This window comes from Schistocerca gregaria, chromosome 8, assembly GCF_023897955.1.
Source record: "Schistocerca gregaria isolate iqSchGreg1 chromosome 8, iqSchGreg1.2, whole genome shotgun sequence".
Classification (NCBI taxonomy): domain Eukaryota; kingdom Metazoa; phylum Arthropoda; class Insecta; order Orthoptera; family Acrididae; genus Schistocerca; species Schistocerca gregaria.
The window spans coordinates 411,491,083-411,508,594 of NC_064927.1; the positions used below are offsets into that span (position 1 = coordinate 411,491,083).

Sequence of the window (17,512 nt, forward strand, 5' to 3'; positions counted from 1 at the left end):
ACTCTACAATGCGCTACCATGTTGTAAACAAGGCTGGTAAGGCATTCTTATGGTAGGACGCTCCATTCCTCGACCAGTGCGGTTGTCAAGCGCTGGATGATCGTTTGTGTATGTAGACGTGATGCAGTACGTCCACCCAACTCATCTCACTGGCGGCCGATGGGACTTAAGTCGGGGAACGGGATGGACAGTCCATTCGACGAATCTCCCCTCCTTCCAAGAACCCCTCCACCTGGGGTGTTCGATACGGCCATCCATAAAAATCATGAAACGGCCGAATGCACCAACAATCCGGAAATCTAAACACTCATATATCCAGAACAATGACAGACACTCGCACCACTACCATAACAAATAAACGAAGAACACATCTCGCAATAGCCAAACAAAACACACGAAGTGGCGAGATGACAGTACTTCTTCACAAGACAAAAACGTGGGTATTGGGTATGTTTAGTGTTAGCGAAAGCGGGTGTGCTAAAATCTAGCACATGTATGTGGAAGAACAGGAACTATTGTGTAAACAACAAAAAACCATAGATACCAACAAAAATTAATGCTGTTTATGATAGTAAGAGAAAACATGAGAACTGTTCATGATCCTAGCAAACAAAATTGTGACAGAAGAAACCATATCGTTACAGTGACTACTGAAGACGCTTTAGAATAAACCGAAACGCGTTTGGTCTTAATAAGACTCACTGCAGTTCCAAAAGACAGTTGCAAAAGATGGTATTTAACCTACACAACTTTTATATCTGCAACTGAGGAAATTAGAAGCCAAAAAGAAGACAACATGTAAAGCAATTAGTGCCATAGTACGGAGGTCAACTATTCATGTGTAAGTTATGTACTGCATGCACCGTACGTTTTTCGTTTTAAAGCATAGCTATCAAAAACACATTCACCAATTTTCAGGACTGCATGTGTGGGCTTAGGAACCAATGTGGGCCTTGGAGAAATAGTTGCATACTTTTTAGTCTTTTAAAAAACGATGTATATTAAAAATTCGTTTTTATTTAAATAATTATTTTGAGCTTTTTAGTGTTGTGTGTGTGAATTTTGTCAACTGATTCCAACATTTTGATGATATTACAACATACATATGTAAATTTTCGGTTTATTGAGTTTCTCTTCTCATGACGCAACCGGTATTTTGGCTCCTTCCTCTGTACCTCCTAAAAGACTGCGAAGGTAAAAATGAGAGATATTTGAATTCACACTAAGGCTTATCAGCAATAGTATCTTCTGCTGTAATACACTCCTGGAAATGGAAAAAAGTACACATTGACACCGGTGTGTCAGACCCACCATACTTGCTCCGGACACTGCGAGAGTGCTGTACAAGCAATGATCACACGCACGGCACAGCGGACACACCAGGAACCGCGGTGTTGGCCGTCGAATGGCGCTAGCTGCGCAGCATTTGTGCACCGCCGCCGTCAGTGTCAGCCAGTTTGCCGTGGCATACGGAGCTCCATCGCAGTCTTTAACACTGGTAGCATGCCGCGACAGCGTGGACGTGAACCGTATGTGCAGTTGACGGACTTTGAGCGAGGGCGTATAGTGGGCATGCGGGAGGCCGGGTGGACGTACCGCCGAATTGCTCAACACGTGGGGCGTGAGGTCTCCACAGTACATCGATGTTGTCGCCAGTGGTCGGCGGAAGGTGCAGGTGCCCGTCAACCTGGGACCGGACCGCAGCGACGCACGGATGCACGCCAAGACCGTAGGATCCTACGCAGTGCCGTAGGGGATGCACCGCCACTTCCCAGCAAATTAGGGACACTGTTGCTCCTGGGGGATGGGTGAGGACCATTCGCAACCGTCTCCATGAATCTGGGCTACGGTCCCGCACACTGTTAGGCCGTCTTCCGCTCACGCCCCAACATCGTGCAGCCCGCCTCCAGTGGTGTCGCGACAGGCGTGAATGGAGGGACGAATGGAGACGTGTCGTCTTCAGCGATGAGAGTCGCTTCTGCCTTGGTGCCAATGATGGTCGTATGCGTGTTTGGCGCCGTGCAGGTGAGCGCCACAATCAGGACTGCATACGACCGAATCACACAGGGCCAACACCCGGCATCATGGTGTGGGGAGCGATCTCCTACACTGGCCGTACACCTCTGGTGATCGTCGAGGGGACACTGAATAGTGCACGGTACATCCAAACCGCCATCAAACCCTTCGTTCTACCATTCCTAGACCGGCAAGGAAACTTGCTGTTCCAACAGGACAATGCACGTCCGCATGTATCCCGTGCCACCCAACGTGCTCTAGAAGGTGTAAGTCAACTACCCTGGCCAGCAAGATCTTCGGATCTGTCCCCAATTGAGCATGTTTGGGACTGGATGAAGCGTCGTCTCACGCGGTCTGCACGTCCAGCACGAACGTTGGTCCAACTGAGGCGCCAGGTGGAAATGGCATGGCAAGCCGTTCCACAGGACTACATCCAGTATCTCTACGATCGTCTCCATGGGAGAATAGCAGCCTGCATTGCTGCGAAAGGTGGATATACACTGTACTAGTGCCGATATTGTGCATGCTCTGTTGCCTGTGTCTATGTGCCTGTGGTTCTGTCAGTGTGGTCATGTGATGTATCTGACCCCAGGAATGTGTCAATAAAGTTTCCCCTTCCTGGGACAATGAATTCACGGTGTTCTTATTTCAATTTCCAGGAGTGTACTTTCGCCTATTATCGATTGTGTGCTATGTGTATTCTTTCTTCTTTGACTCGACACATACGTAAATATGTTTCTTTTTTTCTAATTCTGTGACGTTATGTAATTCCAGATATTCATAAATATCTTTTTCAAAGTTGTGACATGTTGTGTTACATTTGTAATAAGTTGTAGTGCATGAGTGTGTAACTGGACCATGCTTAATGACTGTATTACTGTATAGAGTAGAAAACGTGGGGGCAAGTCTTCCCATAACAAAAAGGTTTGGGCGGTAATGTAAATAATGGATACGTTGAATTTGCATGTGTAGTCTTTGTGTGGCAAGGAGTCAGCGGTTGGCCTTCGAACAGCACACATCTGGAGAGCTCTGTGAGTCAAGCATATCTGGAAAATAGGATTAAATATGCCTAAATGTGAACTGGTATTGGCCGTTGGAATTTATTGAACTGATCTGACATTTTGATTTCCAACGCCAAGAAGAAATATTCAGGGCACAGTACTTCAAGAGCCATGACTGCTCCACACTGTATTGTTTTATTATCACAGCAAATCACCTCCACATCCACGTTCGGACAAACTAATATTTAGCTTTGTATATACTTCGCGTGGAGTAGTGTGTGGTTGAAGTTTTCAGATTATGTGTGCGTTACCTTAACTGTTTGTCACAGACCTTGATTTATCCTAAATCAGTCACGTTGTCAGGTTCTTACCCAAGTTCGAAGAATATTTCAAGTATTAAAATCATCAAACTGAGCTAATGCGATAATGGGAAGAAGAAGAGGAGGTACTGGCGGAAGTAAAGTTATGGGGATGGTTTGTGAGTCATGCTCGGATAGCTCCGATGGTGGAGCACCTGCCTGCGAGAGGCAAAGGTCCCGTGTTCGAGTCTCGACCCGGCACACAATTTTAATCTGCCAGTAAGTTTCAACTGGAAGAAATGATGAATTCTTGGAGCAATAGTCTTTTGTGTAACGTGCTCCGTGTGGTATTCACGGTTAGTAAGTTGGATTCATAATAACAGGATATTTACGTGAGATACCTATTTAGAGAAGTAACATTTTGGAATTTCTAGAATCATTTCACAGAATATAAAATTTACTAGTAAAAACGGTGATTACCAAATCGATCCTATACCATAACAGATTAAAGGCCTGCTGTATTTATAGTCGTATAACAGATCTGTAATAGTCAATATGTGTATTTATTGGTATGTGGGTTTGGTGCTATTATTTTGTGTTGAAGATGTTTGTGTGAGCGCTTCCTGTAAGAAGGAACAGTTTTAGGGTCCCTTCCCCCCCCCCCCCCCCCCCCTTCACCCGCCCCTTCACCCGCCCCTTCACCGCCGTACTGTAGAAACTCTGTCAGGAATGTTACATTCAAAGTTTGTCTAAAGCTTAGGTATGTTGTTGTGGTCTTCAGTCCAGAGACTGATTTGATGCAGCTCTCCATGCTACTCTACCCTGTGCAAGGTTCTTTATCTCCCAATACCTACTGCATCCCTTGATACCTCAGAACATGTCCTACCAACCGGTGCCTTCTTCTGGTCAAGTTGTGTCACAAATTTCTCTTCTCCCCAGTTCTAATCCGTACCTCCTCATTAGTTATGTGATCTATCCATCTGATCTTCAGCATTATTCTGTACCTCCACATTTTGAAAGCTTCTTTCTCTTCTTGTCTAAACTGTTTATCGTCCACTTTTCGCTTCCAGCAGGGGAGCAAAGATTTAAAGCATTACCAAATTTTTCACTCTCTACCACACCCCTAACGAACACGCCGAAAAGAAAGCGAGTTAATATCGTGTTTCTCTGCTGTCCTGAGCTACATTTAAAATTTCCGTTGTACAGCTCATATGGAAGCTAGTCAAACATGATTTCCAGACAGACAAGAAAGTGGCCCAATAGAAAGTTTTAGAAACGCCCTTCCACAGTCGGTCAACGACGCAGCGACTCACCTGCTGTGCGGGCGGCCGGCAGAGAGCGGCGCGCAGAGCGCAGGCGAGCGCCGCGTAGAAGGCTGCGGCGGCGGCGGCCCGCGGCTCCAGCGGCGAGTGGAGCAGCGGCAGCGCCGACATGCCCCAGTCGAAGCAGAGCGCGTGCGGCGCCAGCAGCAGCCGCAGCCAGCAGAAGGCGGGCGCGTAGCCCAGCGTGAGGCAGCGCGTCAGCAGCCGCGGCGCGCCGCGCGCCGGGTTGTCCGCCCTGGAGAAGGCGGCGCGGCCTCCGCTGCCGGCCACGGCGAGCCGCGCAGCCACCAGGCAGCACAGGCACACGCAGAGCGCCGCCAGCGAGGCCAGCGCCCGCCGCCCGCACCGCTGCCGACACCACACCAGCGCCGCGTCTCATTCACACTGAAGCGCCGAGGAATCTGCTACAGACGTGCGTATTCAAACACACAGGTATGTAAACAAGCGGGATACAACCCTGTGGTTGGCAACGCCTATACAGGGTGTTACAAACAGGTACGGCCAAACTTTCAGGAAACATTCCTCACACACAAAGAAAGAAAATATGTTATGTGGACATGTGCCCGGAAACGCTTATTTTCCTTGTTAGAGCTCATTTTATTACTTCTCATCAAATCACATTAATCGTGGAATGGAAACACACAGCAACAGAACGTACCAGCGTCACTTCAAACACTTTGTTACAGGAAATGTTCAAAATGTCCTCCGTTAGCGACGATACATGCATCCACCCTCCGTCGCATGGAATCCCTGATGCGTTGATGCAGCCCTGGAGAATGGCGTATTGAATCACAGCCGCCCACAATACGAGCACGAAGAGTCTCTACATTTGGAACCGGGGTTGCGTAGACAAAAGCTTTCAAATGCCCCCCCCATAAATGAATGTCAAGATGGTTGAGGTCAGGAGAGCGTGGAGGCCATGGAATTGGTCCGCCTCTACCAATCCATCGGTCATCGAAACTATTGTTGAGAAGCGTACGAACACTTCGACTGAAATGTGCAGGAACTCCATCGTGCATGAACCACATGTTGTGTCGTACTTGTAAAGGCACATGTTCTAGCAGCACAGGTAGAGTATCCCGTATGAAATCATGACAACGTGCTCCATTGAGCATGGGACCCAATCGAGACATCACCAACAATGCCTGCCCAAACGTTCACAGAAAATCTGTGTTGATGACGTGATTGCGCAATTGCGTGCGGATTCTCGTCAGCCCACACATGCTGATTGTGAAAATTTACAATTTGATCACGTTGGAATGAAGCCTCATCCGTAAAGAGAACAGTTACACTGAAATGAGGATTGAAACATTGTTGGATGAAGCGAGGACGCCAATCAGCTGCTGACAGTGCCTGCACACGCTGTACATGGTACGGAAACAACTGGTTCTCCCGTAGCACTCTCCATACAGTGACGTGGTCAACGTTACCTTGTGCAGCAGCAACTTCTCTGACGCTGACATTAGGGTTATCGTCAACTGCACGAAGAATTGCCTCGTCCATTGCAGGTGTCCTCGTTCTTCTAGGTCTTCCCCAGTCGCGAGTCATAGGCTGGAACGTTCCGTGCTCCCTGAGAAGCCGATCAATTGCCTCGAACGTCATCCTGTCGGGACACCTTCGTTCTGGAAATCTGTCTCGATACAAACGTACCGCGCCACAGCTATTGACCCGTGCTAATCCATACATCAAATGGGCATCTGCCAACTCCGCATCTGTAAACATTGCACTGACTGCAAAAACACGTTCGTGATGAACACTAACCTGTTGATGCTACGTACTGATGTGCTTGATGCTAGTACTGTAGAGAAATGAGTCTCACGTCAACACAAGCACCGAAGTCAACATTACCTTCCTTCAATTGGGCCAACTGGCGGTGAATCGAGGAAGTAAAGTACATACTGACGAAACTAAAATGAGCTCTAACATGGAAAGTAAGCGTTTCCGGACACATGTCCACATAATATCTTTTCTTTATTTGTGTGTGTGAGAAATGTTTCCTGAAAGTTTGGCCGTACCTTTTTGTAACACCCTGTATAAGACAACAAGTTTTGGATGCAGTTGCAAACCCATCCTGACAGGTTCACCACTTGGTGCAACTAGTGGCTGCTCAAGGTCAATCCTTCCAAAACCCAGGCGATCATTGTAGGCAAAACCACCCCTTCCTTCCGCCTCCTCGACTTCTATGTCACCATCTATGGCCGTCCTATCGCCCTCACCCCCACCCTTAAGTACCTCGGCGACACCCTCGACCGTCGCCTCTCCTGGACGCCCCACCTTCGGACAATCCGAGCCGAGGCACGCTCCCGACTCCATCTCCTCGAGCTCCTTTCTGACCGTATGTGGGGTCTGGACCCCTCCACCATCCTCCATACCTATAAATCCCTCATCCGCCCTATCCTCTGCTACTCCCAACCTGCCTGGATCTCCACCCCTCCTATCTTTTACAAATCCCTTCAAATCCTCGAACGCTATGCTCTGCACCTCGCCTATTGTATCTGTATCACCTCCCCTACGCGGATCCTGTACGACCTTATCCCGTTTCCGCACCTCCTCCTTTTCCTCGAACTGATACAGATCGCCTACACCTCCCGTAAACTAGATCCCCCTCACCTGCTCGTCTCTCACATCCTATCCTATCCCATCCGCTGCTGCGCCTGGGGTGTTGTGTGATGTCCTTAGGTTAGTTAGGTTTAAGTAGTTCTACGTTCTAGGGGACTGATGACCATAGATCTTAAGTCCCATAGTGCTCAGAGCCATTTAAACCTTTTTTTTTGCTGCGCCTGTATTTCCACGTCCCACCAGCTCCCCATCTCTCCACCCTTCTTACCCTCTCCCAAGGTGGCTTCCGCCAGCTCCCACTCCCTGATAATGTCCTCCTCCCCTCCATTTACCCCTCCTATAAACTTTGATACTCTCCTCCCACTTCCTGTGTTCTTTACTAGGGGCACTCTCTCACCCTTCTCTTTCCCTTCCCCCCCTCCTCCCTTCCTCCCCCCTCCACCCCGGGCTTCCCCTACCCCCATACCTTCGTTCCTCCCACAATCTCCTCTGCCATTGGCATCTCTGCTCTCTCCGCTCCCGCCCCCACCCCCACCACCTTCTTTCCCCCTTGGTTGGTGCCCGGACATTCGCGCGCCGGAGATCATCGCCGTCAGTTTTTCGTGTGTGTGTGCCGTCGTGTTTGTGATTCAGAGGTTTTCGCCGCCCACACTCCTTCGTTCACCTGTATCGTCTAAATCATCAGTGTTTGTGTATAGTGCCGACAGTTTTTCATGCTTTTCGTCGAGTGTGAACGGCTTCATGTTTTTTAATTATTGTATCTACTGTTTTTTAACCGCCATTGTGTTAATTTTCTTTCTTCATTGATTTTCTCGTTTATTGTACTGCTTGTGGCTGAAGAGCGGAATAACCATTTCCGCTGCCAGCTCACCTTGTATGAGGTGCAAAATAACAACAAAGAAAAAAAATGACGCAGTTGTTAAATCGCTTAATGCTGTTACAATGGCAAATTATCTAGATTGAAGTGAGTGTGAATGTGGTGTTATAGTCGGCTCACATGCGATGGGACACAGCATCTCCGAGATAGCAATGAAGAGGGGATTTTCTCGTATGACCATTTCAAGAGGGTACCATGAATATCTATATACGCTCTACCATCTGGTGAGCAAAATGTATGACACAGGCGAAATACCCTCAGACTTCAAGAAGAATATAATAATTACAATCTCAAAGAAAGCAAGTGTTGACAGATGTGAAAATAACCGAACTATCAGTTTAATAAGTCACAGCTGCAAAATACTAACGCGAATTCTTTACAGACGAGTGGAAAAACTGCTAGAAGCCGACCTCGGGAAAGATCAGTTTGGATTCCGTAGAAATATTGGAACACATGAGGCAATACTGATCCTACGACTTATCTTAGAAGCTAGATTAAGAAAAGGCAAACCTACGTTTCTAGCACTTGTAGGCTGAGAGAAACCTTTCGACAATGTTGACTGGAATACTCTCTTTCAAATTCTGAAGGTGGCAGGGGTAAAACAGAGGGAACGAATGGCTGTTTACAATTTATGCAGAAACCAAAAGGCAGTTATAGCTTGCACAGGATAGAGTAGAATGGACACCTGCATCAAACCAGTCTCAGGACTGAAGACCACAACAACAACAACAACAACATCATGGATATCAGGAATCCAGTAAAACATCAAGTCTTCGACATCGTTGCGGCCGGAAAAAGATCCTTCAATAACAGGACCAACAACGACTAAAAGAATCGTTCAACGTGACACAAGTGCAACCCTTCCGGAAATGTCTGCAGATTTCAATGCTGGACCATCAACAAGTGTCAGCGTGTGGACCATTCAACGAAACATCATCGAAATGGGCTTTCAGAGCCGAAGGTCCACTCGTGTACCCTTGATGACTTCACAACAAAAAGCTTTACGCCTCGCCTGGGCCCATCAACAACATCGGACTGTTGATGGCTGGAAACATGTAGTCTGGGTATCGTATGAAATTGTATCGAGAGGATGGACGTGTACATGTATGGAGACAGCCTTACGAATCCGTGGGCCCTGCATGTCGGAATGGGACTGTTCAAGGTGGTGGAGGCTCTGTAATGGTGTGGGGCATGTGCAGTTAGAGTAATATGGGACCACTGATACTCCTACGTCACACATACGTAAGCAACCTGTCTGGTCAACTGCATCCATTCATGTTAATTGTGCATCCCGACGGATTTGGAAAATTCCAGCAGGACAATGCGACGCCCCACACGTTCAAAATTGCTACGGAGTGGCTCTAGGAACACTCTTCTGAGTTTAAACACTTTCGCTGGCCACCAAGCTCCCGAGACATGAACATTATTGAGCATATTGTCTCTGGGATGCCTTGCAATGTCTTGTTCAGGAGAGATCTCCACCCTCTCTTACATTTACGGATTTATGGACAGCCCTGTAGGATTCATGGAGTCAGTTTCCTCCAGCACTGCTTCAGATATTAATCGAGTCTATGTGAAGTGGTGTTGCGACACTTCTGCGTGCTCCCGAAGGCCCTATACGAAATTAGGCAGCTGTACCAGTATCATTGGCTTTTCAGTGTACTTACTACTGGCTTTTTTACCTGAGGCTTCGCCCGCGTACAACTACGTCACACATATTCCAAAGCTGCACTGACAGACAAATATTTCAACACAAAAAAGTACAGTAATGAAGTTTCGGAAATACATTTGACTAGGTAATTTATTTAAGTGATGAACATTGCCAATTCACCGGTTAATGTAAGCACGAGATAAGCCATTACAAATGTAAAATGCTGGTACATTAATAACCAGTGCAATTCCCGGTATTCTGAATGCAATGATTCTCATGTGTATACATTGTGTTGTACAGGCGCCAGATGCCAGTTCGTGAGATGAAATTCCAAGCCTGTTAAATTTCGTCAGTCAGTACAGGCACAGTTAATGCTGGTTGTAGATGACGGTGGAATTGTTGCCCGATGACCTACAATATGTGCTCGACTGCAGAAAGATCTGGTAGTTGAGCATGCCAAAGAAACATGTCGACATTCTGTACAGCATGTTGGGATTGAACGCCTGTGGGCGAGTGTTATCCAGCTGGAAAACAGCCCCTGGAATGCCGTTTCTGAATGGCAGCACAACAGGTCGAATCACCAGATTGACGTACAAATTTGCAGTTATGGTGCTTGGATTAGCGACGAGAGTGTTCCTCCTGTCGTTAAAGTCGTTAAAGTCACATACCAGACCAGAACTCCTAGTCCAGTGTGCCTAGCACGCAAACAGGTTCGTTGCATGCCCTCAACTGACTTCCTCCTAACCAACAGCTAACCAAGACTGACGCAGAGACAGAAAGAGGTTTCATCAGAAAACACAATACACCTCCAGCCTGCCCTCCAATGGGCCATCGCTTGACACCACTGAAGTCGTAAACGGTAGCAGTTAGGGGGCAGTGGAATGCGCACTTCAGAGCGTGTGGTTAGGAGCTGTCGTTGAAGTAATCGACATCTAATAGTTTGTTGACAGACTGTGGTGCCAACTGCTGTTCACATTGCTGCTGTAGATACAGTACGATACGACAGAGCCATACTCCGAATACGATGTTCTTCCTTCTCCACCGTGTCACATGCCCATCAGGAGTCTGGTCTTCTTGCTACCGCACATTGTCGAGACCACCGCTGCCAACAGTTACGTACAGTGGCTATATTTCTGTCACGTCTTCCTGCAATAGCACAGGCTGAACATCCAGCTTCTCGTAACCCCACTGCATGACCTTCTTCACACTCGGTGAGCTGTTGATAAAGCAACCTTGTCTCCTTAAAAGCACTTTTGAGTAACATCAACTGACTACGTCCAGTGTCAAAGGTAACAAGCGCGAACGACCATTACAGCTCGTACGTAAGGCAAACTTGATTTACAACCTCATAATGGCGCTACTAGCACTACTCTTGTGCGACTGGCACGAAATTTGAATAGACATCATCTTTTAGGAGTAGAAACACGCCTACCAACTTTCGTGTATGTCGCATAGCTCCTTCCTGGTGTTAGAATTTTTTTCCTCAGTGTAGATACGACAACAGACCGAATATTGTACAGAAACCATTGTGCAGTTATCCCAGGATTAATGGTCAGAATTCAAAGATATGACAGGAACGATCATTCGAAACAAAAAAGTCCACTAAACATGGGCTCTAACCTGCGTATCTGGACAGTTGTGAGCACGTCATCCTCGCTATTGTCCAAGACGTCTCTTCTGCAGAACAGGTGCTCGTACCTCTTAAAATATTCAGTTTAAAGCTCGTGTTTACTGGATTTCTTTGCTTGTTTTGGACCATACTACCTCCTCCCATAGTACGGAAAGCAAAGAGCTTCCACTAGAAGAGATTTGTTTCACAATATCTAACATGAGCAAGTGCTCATAGCTCTTAAGTTATGCGTTTTAGAGGGCGCGTTTACTACACTTTTTTACCTCGAATTTCTGTCATTCCCCTGAATACTGACCATTCTTCCAGAACCACCCTGTTTATCAGTGGACTAATCCTTAGCAACATTACAAATGCGAAAGTAACTTCATCTCTTACGTTTTCACGAGTAAACTATGAGCCGATTTTTATGAAATTTGATATGGATGCAGCGTGAACCCTGGGTAGCTTGAACCCAGGGGGATAACACGGGCTACTTCAGAACGTAAAGCAAAAATGTCGACTCGTAAGACGATGAAGCTGGGAGGCACCCGACGCTTGCGCAGAGGTCAGCGACTGGGATTGCTTATACATTATTCCGTGACAGTGCGAATCGAACAATAACTTGTTCGTTCACGCAGTTTCTGAAACTTTAAAAAGAATTGGTACACCACCTGGCGAAGCTGTACAGGTGTTACACCGAATCATAGTAGAGAACAATAATAAAATTCGACATTAAACCAGTGAACCACATTTATAACTGTTACGGTATATACCGGACTTACTGCTAGGTGGCAGAGATTGGTAACCGAGTAAGTTGAATTCACGCACTTCGCCGTCCAATTTTGTATATACATGCAGTGCCAAAGTTACGGTAATGTATAAGGCTACATTAAATCTAACAATGTACTCTGAGGAGTCAATTTTTGTCTTGTCACGCAAAATTTCGTAATAGGAGGCTGGTAAATTTTTTATTCCCCGTTTCGTTGCAGGAATGCGCATTTCTATTGAGTCTACATTTTCTAAGATCTCTAACTACTTTTCAATTGCACTGAGACCCTTCCGTCAAGATTGTGACTACCAATTCATCTGACTGAACTCGGTCTAGACAATGAGATTGCTCTTGCTCACGCATTTCTATAAGCTCATCCTGAATGTATGAATCAAGCGTTTCTTCAACTTCATCACCATCCACCTCTATATTTTGTTGTCTGGCATGATCGACCACTTCTTCACTCACATTATCAATTTGACAAAAATGTGGTACTAATTGCCCTGGGTTTCGGTTTTGAAAAAATGGACAAAGCTTTATCCAGACGCCATTTAAAGGTTTTTGTGAAACTTCATTTCAAGATTGTCCAATGTTTTCATGGCATCCAAAACAATGAATTGCTTCCAAATGTCTTTAACGGAGAGTTTATACTTTTGTCTCCTAGTTTGATGTAGATGTTCAGACAATCGTCTCCTGTAGTAAGCTTTAAATGTTTAAATGTCCTCCTGCCCCATCGGTTGAAGCAAGCTGGTGGTGTTCGGTGCCAAAAATACAACATTTACATGTCGGTCGAGATTAATTAGAACAGGAGGATGAAATGGTGCGTTCTCGATTAATAGCGTCACTTTAAGTGTTTTTTTTTTCAATTTGCAATAACGTTTGGCTTCAGGTATGAAAAGTTGCCCAAACCAGTCCTCAAAAATGGAAGCTCTCACCCAAGCTTCAGCATTCGAATTCCAAATCACGGGCAACACAGCTTTAGTTGAATTATTTAAAGCTCTGGGGTTTCCTGAACGATAAACTAAGAGAAGCTTTTAATTTACAATCACCAGGTGCATTTGCACCACTATCACTGTCAACAAACGTTTTCACTTTAGGCGTGATAAAACTGCTTTAAGGCAATTTCTTTTAGAGCAAACCAGTTTCGTCTACGTTGAATGTGGTTTGACTGGTATAACCATCTTCTTCTACCATTGCTTTGAATTTCTCTGCATGGAGAACGAAGTCTATTCACCAGCACCTGCTGCCCCTCCACTTTCTACGATGCTTAGCCAATTTCAACGACTTTTCAATCGGTTAAACCAACCATTATGACCTTTAAACAGTTCGCCTTTGACCGCCTCCCGAACTTCACTGTTCAGTCTCTTAAAAATCAGCTCAGGTTCACACCACAGCACGTTCGGACGAACAACGCAATTTTTCACTCTTACTTAATTACCACACCATCATTTTAACATTGATACTATCTGAATGATAATAGTATGACGTTTACGAGTGATACTCGAATTCAAATATCGAGCATTTTTCATAGGTTCGAGAATTTTTTCTTTACCTGTTACAATTATTCTGACTGCTCATTACGGTAGATGAAACTTCTTCGCGAATCGAAACATTTTTGCGCCGTACTCTTTGATAGTATTAAGTTTACATTCCTATCATAATGATTTATTTTCTTATTTGATGGAAATGAATCAGTTTTGCTTCGTTCGGGTGGCACAGGATCTATCAATCAGTCCTACTCCGTCGATAAAACAGTTTCGCACGAAACGCGCCAGAACCTGTCGAAAGCCGAACACAGTGTGGGTGGCTTAGGGGAATGGAGAGGTGCACAGCGTTCAAACAGAAAAATCTCACAACTCCAGATTAGCATAAAACGGGAGACCGCAAAGTCGGGGTATTGCTATACTTCTGGAAAGTCTTAAGTAAAACATTATTTTACAATATGTCTCGTACATGTAAGTCAGATTCAGCGCGTAGTTCTGAGAGAGCTCGAACCCAACAAGCCGGCCGGAGTAGCCAAGCGGTTCTAGGCGCTACAGTCTGGAACTGCGCAACCGCTACGGTCGCAGGTTCGAATCCTGCCTCGGGTATGGATATGTGTGATGTCCTTAGGTTAGTTAGGTTTAAGTAGTTCTAAGTTCTAGGGGACTGATGACCTTAGAAGTTTAGTCCCATAGTGCTCAGAGCCATTTGAACCATTTTTGAACCCAACAGACCCTGGAGCAATCTCACATCCGAAGGGAGTTAGAAACACAACGTAATGTGGTCTGAGCTACACAGAAATTGGAACAGGTACAAGCCCGTCGCATTTTAGATGCTGTGCGTCACGGCCGGCCTTTGTGACCGATCGGTTCTAATCGCTTCAGTCTGGAACCGCGCGATTGCTACGGTCGCAGTTTCGAATCCTGCCTCGGGCATGGATGTATTTGATGTCATTAGATTAGTTAGGTTTAAGTAGTTCTACCTTCTAGGGGACTGATGACCTCAGATGTTAAGTCACATAGTGCTCAGAGCCATTTGAACCATTTGTGCGTCACCCGTTTCTTATAGCTTCTGATACGCTCGAAGACGCAGAACGACGACATCATTTAAAATCTTTGGACACTAAAGTCACATACCGCTTTGCAACAGTAAGCACATTTCGCATCTGTATTTTTTTTAACTTTGCTGGAGGGATAAACGTTAGACTCTTTAATTTTCTTTCCCTGAGGCAGGCGAGCGGATGTGTTGGCAAAAGTCAGGGTGCTCTTGGCAGTTTGAATACTGGACAGCTTAGAATCCCCCGTTCAGCTGCTGGTTCACAACACTGCTTGGCCACATACCAGCCAAGTTCCGTTCCCCGAGAGATTACACGAGTCTTAGAAGTTGTTAGTAGGTTGTTTAGGGTTATTTATTGGTAACGCCACATAGCGCTCTGTATGAAAAATTACTGGCTGCGCTGTATGCAGTCAGTGGATGGTTGGCATTGTTGTAATACTCGCCATTGTAGTGTTGGGCGGCTGGATGTTAACAGCGCGTAGCGTTGCGCAGTTGGAGGTGAGCCGCCAGCAGTGGTGGACGTGGGGAGAGAGATGGCGGAGTTTTGAAATTTGTAAGAATTGATGTCATGAACTGATATATATAGTATGACTATTAAGATAAATACATTGTTTGTTCTCTATTAAAATCTTTCATTTGCTAACTGTGCCTATCAGTAGTTAGTGACTTCCGTAGTTTGAATCTTTTAGTTAGCTGGCAGTAGTGGCGCTCGCTGTATTGCAATAGTTCGAGTAACGAAGATTTTTAGTGAGGTAAGCGATTTGTGAAAGGTATAGGTTAATGTTAGTCAGGGCTATTCTTTTGTAGGGATTATTCAAAGTCAGATTGCGTTGCGCTAAAAATATTGTGTGTCAGTTTAAGCACAGTCGTGTATAATTGTTTTGAGGGGACGTTTCAAAGTTACAGCAGAGCGACAGCATGTCCGCGTTAGTATTTCTGGCGTGACTAATCAACACATATTGTGAGTTGATGCAAACACGGAACACCACCACTTTGGTGTCCACACTATGCGAAAATTTCACACTCTTACATACCGGATGTAGCAGGATGTAGCTGTGGCGTGAATGTCTGAACCAGCAAGTGGCGAGACAGCAAATACAATGGTACCAACCTCCGCTCAGGCTTTTAACATACAGTAAGCGATGATGGAGAAATTTTAACATGTTTCCCCTGCTTTTTGGCTTATTCAGAGAAATTCTTGTCCATCACTGCGGCGACAGCTGTGAATCGTCCCCTGTAAGCCGAGGGCATCTAGGAGCGGAGAGGAACGTAGGGAAGACACGTGGTGGCGCCGTGTGACCGTGGGGTCATGTCGGGGAGGCAAGGGCACGTGGCTGCAGCCTTGCGTGATTTTTATGAGTCCTTTGAGTAAAGACCGTTTTTAGCGTTAGCACTGCCTTCGCTCTGAGCAACTCACTATTTGCGAGATCTATTCCGCAACCTGTGTTGCTTCTTCAGTGATTTTGCTTATTTGGGTCTTCGATTCTTTGTTATCTAGCATTTGTGAACTGCACAGATTTGGAAAGACAATTGTTGTTCCGTAAGGATCTTCCATATCGCTTGAGGTATTGACCAGTTATTAACAGGACATTCTGCATCTGCATGAGCTTGACTCAAATAATAATTTATTGTACTTTTACACACATCAGCGTGCATTTCGTTGTGGACTTGAAAGTCCCAAAGACATTTTTTCAAAGCATACAATTTCCTTTGTGCTCCAAATAAACAGTCATTTGAGATATAAACATGTGAATTAACGTTCACTTTTGGTACAAAAATTTAACTACACATCATCCATTTGTGACACTAATTTGAGGAAATAAAGTAAGGACTGAACCAAGACTGAATTCCTTTTTTTTCCTACAACGGTTCAGATCAAGCGCCCTGATTAAAAAATATATATATACGACCCATTCCTTTTGCGTAATGTAAGAGCTGTCACTGTAGCACCCTAATTGGAAGAGTGGCAGGAAATGTAACTTATTTGCTTTATTAGTGATTAATGAAACTTTCTCTCATTTGTACAAGGGTATGTCAATTATTATCTGCAATTTAGTTATATTTTTTTATTTTGGCAGTACTGTCGTTTTACGTTGAAGACGGTTCAAAAATGGTTCAGATGGCTCTGAGCACTATGGGACATAACATCTGTGGTCATCAATCCCCTAGAACTTAGAACTACTTAAACCTAACTAAGCTAAGGACATCACACACATCCATGCCCGAGGCAGGATTCGAACCTGCGACCGTAGCAGTCCCGCGGTTCCTGACTGAGCGCCTAGAACCGCTAGACCACCGCGGCCGGCTACGTTGAAGACGCATGCTTAGTTTATTTGTTGTTATATCTTTGCAATTTTCAAGCTGCTGGGTTAGTTTCGTTATCACTGTCGTGCTGTGAATCAAGGCTGCTCCGCTGTCTGTTTGCACTGAAGAAGAGTAACGTTCAGTGATCCGTTTTTTGTGGTTGAAAGGAGTATCAGGGGCCGAAATTCACTGAAGACGTTCGGTACAGTACGGGAACAGTGTGTTGCCACAACAGAGCGTCTCGAATGGATTGAAAAATTCCGAAATGGTCGCACAAGTGTTACGCATGATGAAGTAGCCGGACGACCGTTTACCGCCACAAATGAAGAAACTATTGAGCGTTCACGTGAAATGATTCTCTCAGACAGACGATTATCTATTAACAAAGTGGTACATCGTCTGAAAATTAGTCACGATACTGCTTACGAAATCATCCACAACAGACTTGGGTTTCATAAAGTTTGTACAAAATGGGTCCCAAAACAACTCACACAGTTGCATAAACAATGGCTCTTGGACATCTGCAAAACCAAATTGGATCGCTTTGGTAACGAAGGGGACAACTTC

At 45.5% G+C, this 17,512-nt stretch overlaps 1 protein-coding gene across 1 annotated transcript in view; it reads right to left on the reverse strand.

Moving 5' to 3' along the window:
* Nucleotides 1-17,512, reverse strand: part of LOC126285222 (protein O-mannosyl-transferase TMTC2-like) — a 534,787-nt gene that overhangs the window by 171,857 nt on the left and 345,418 nt on the right. Inside the window, exon 5 of the mRNA XM_049984523.1 lies at nucleotides 4,630-4,986. Coding sequence (XP_049840480.1) covers nucleotides 4,630-4,986 — 357 coding nt within the window. The remainder of the gene's footprint in view (nucleotides 1-4,629; nucleotides 4,987-17,512) is intronic.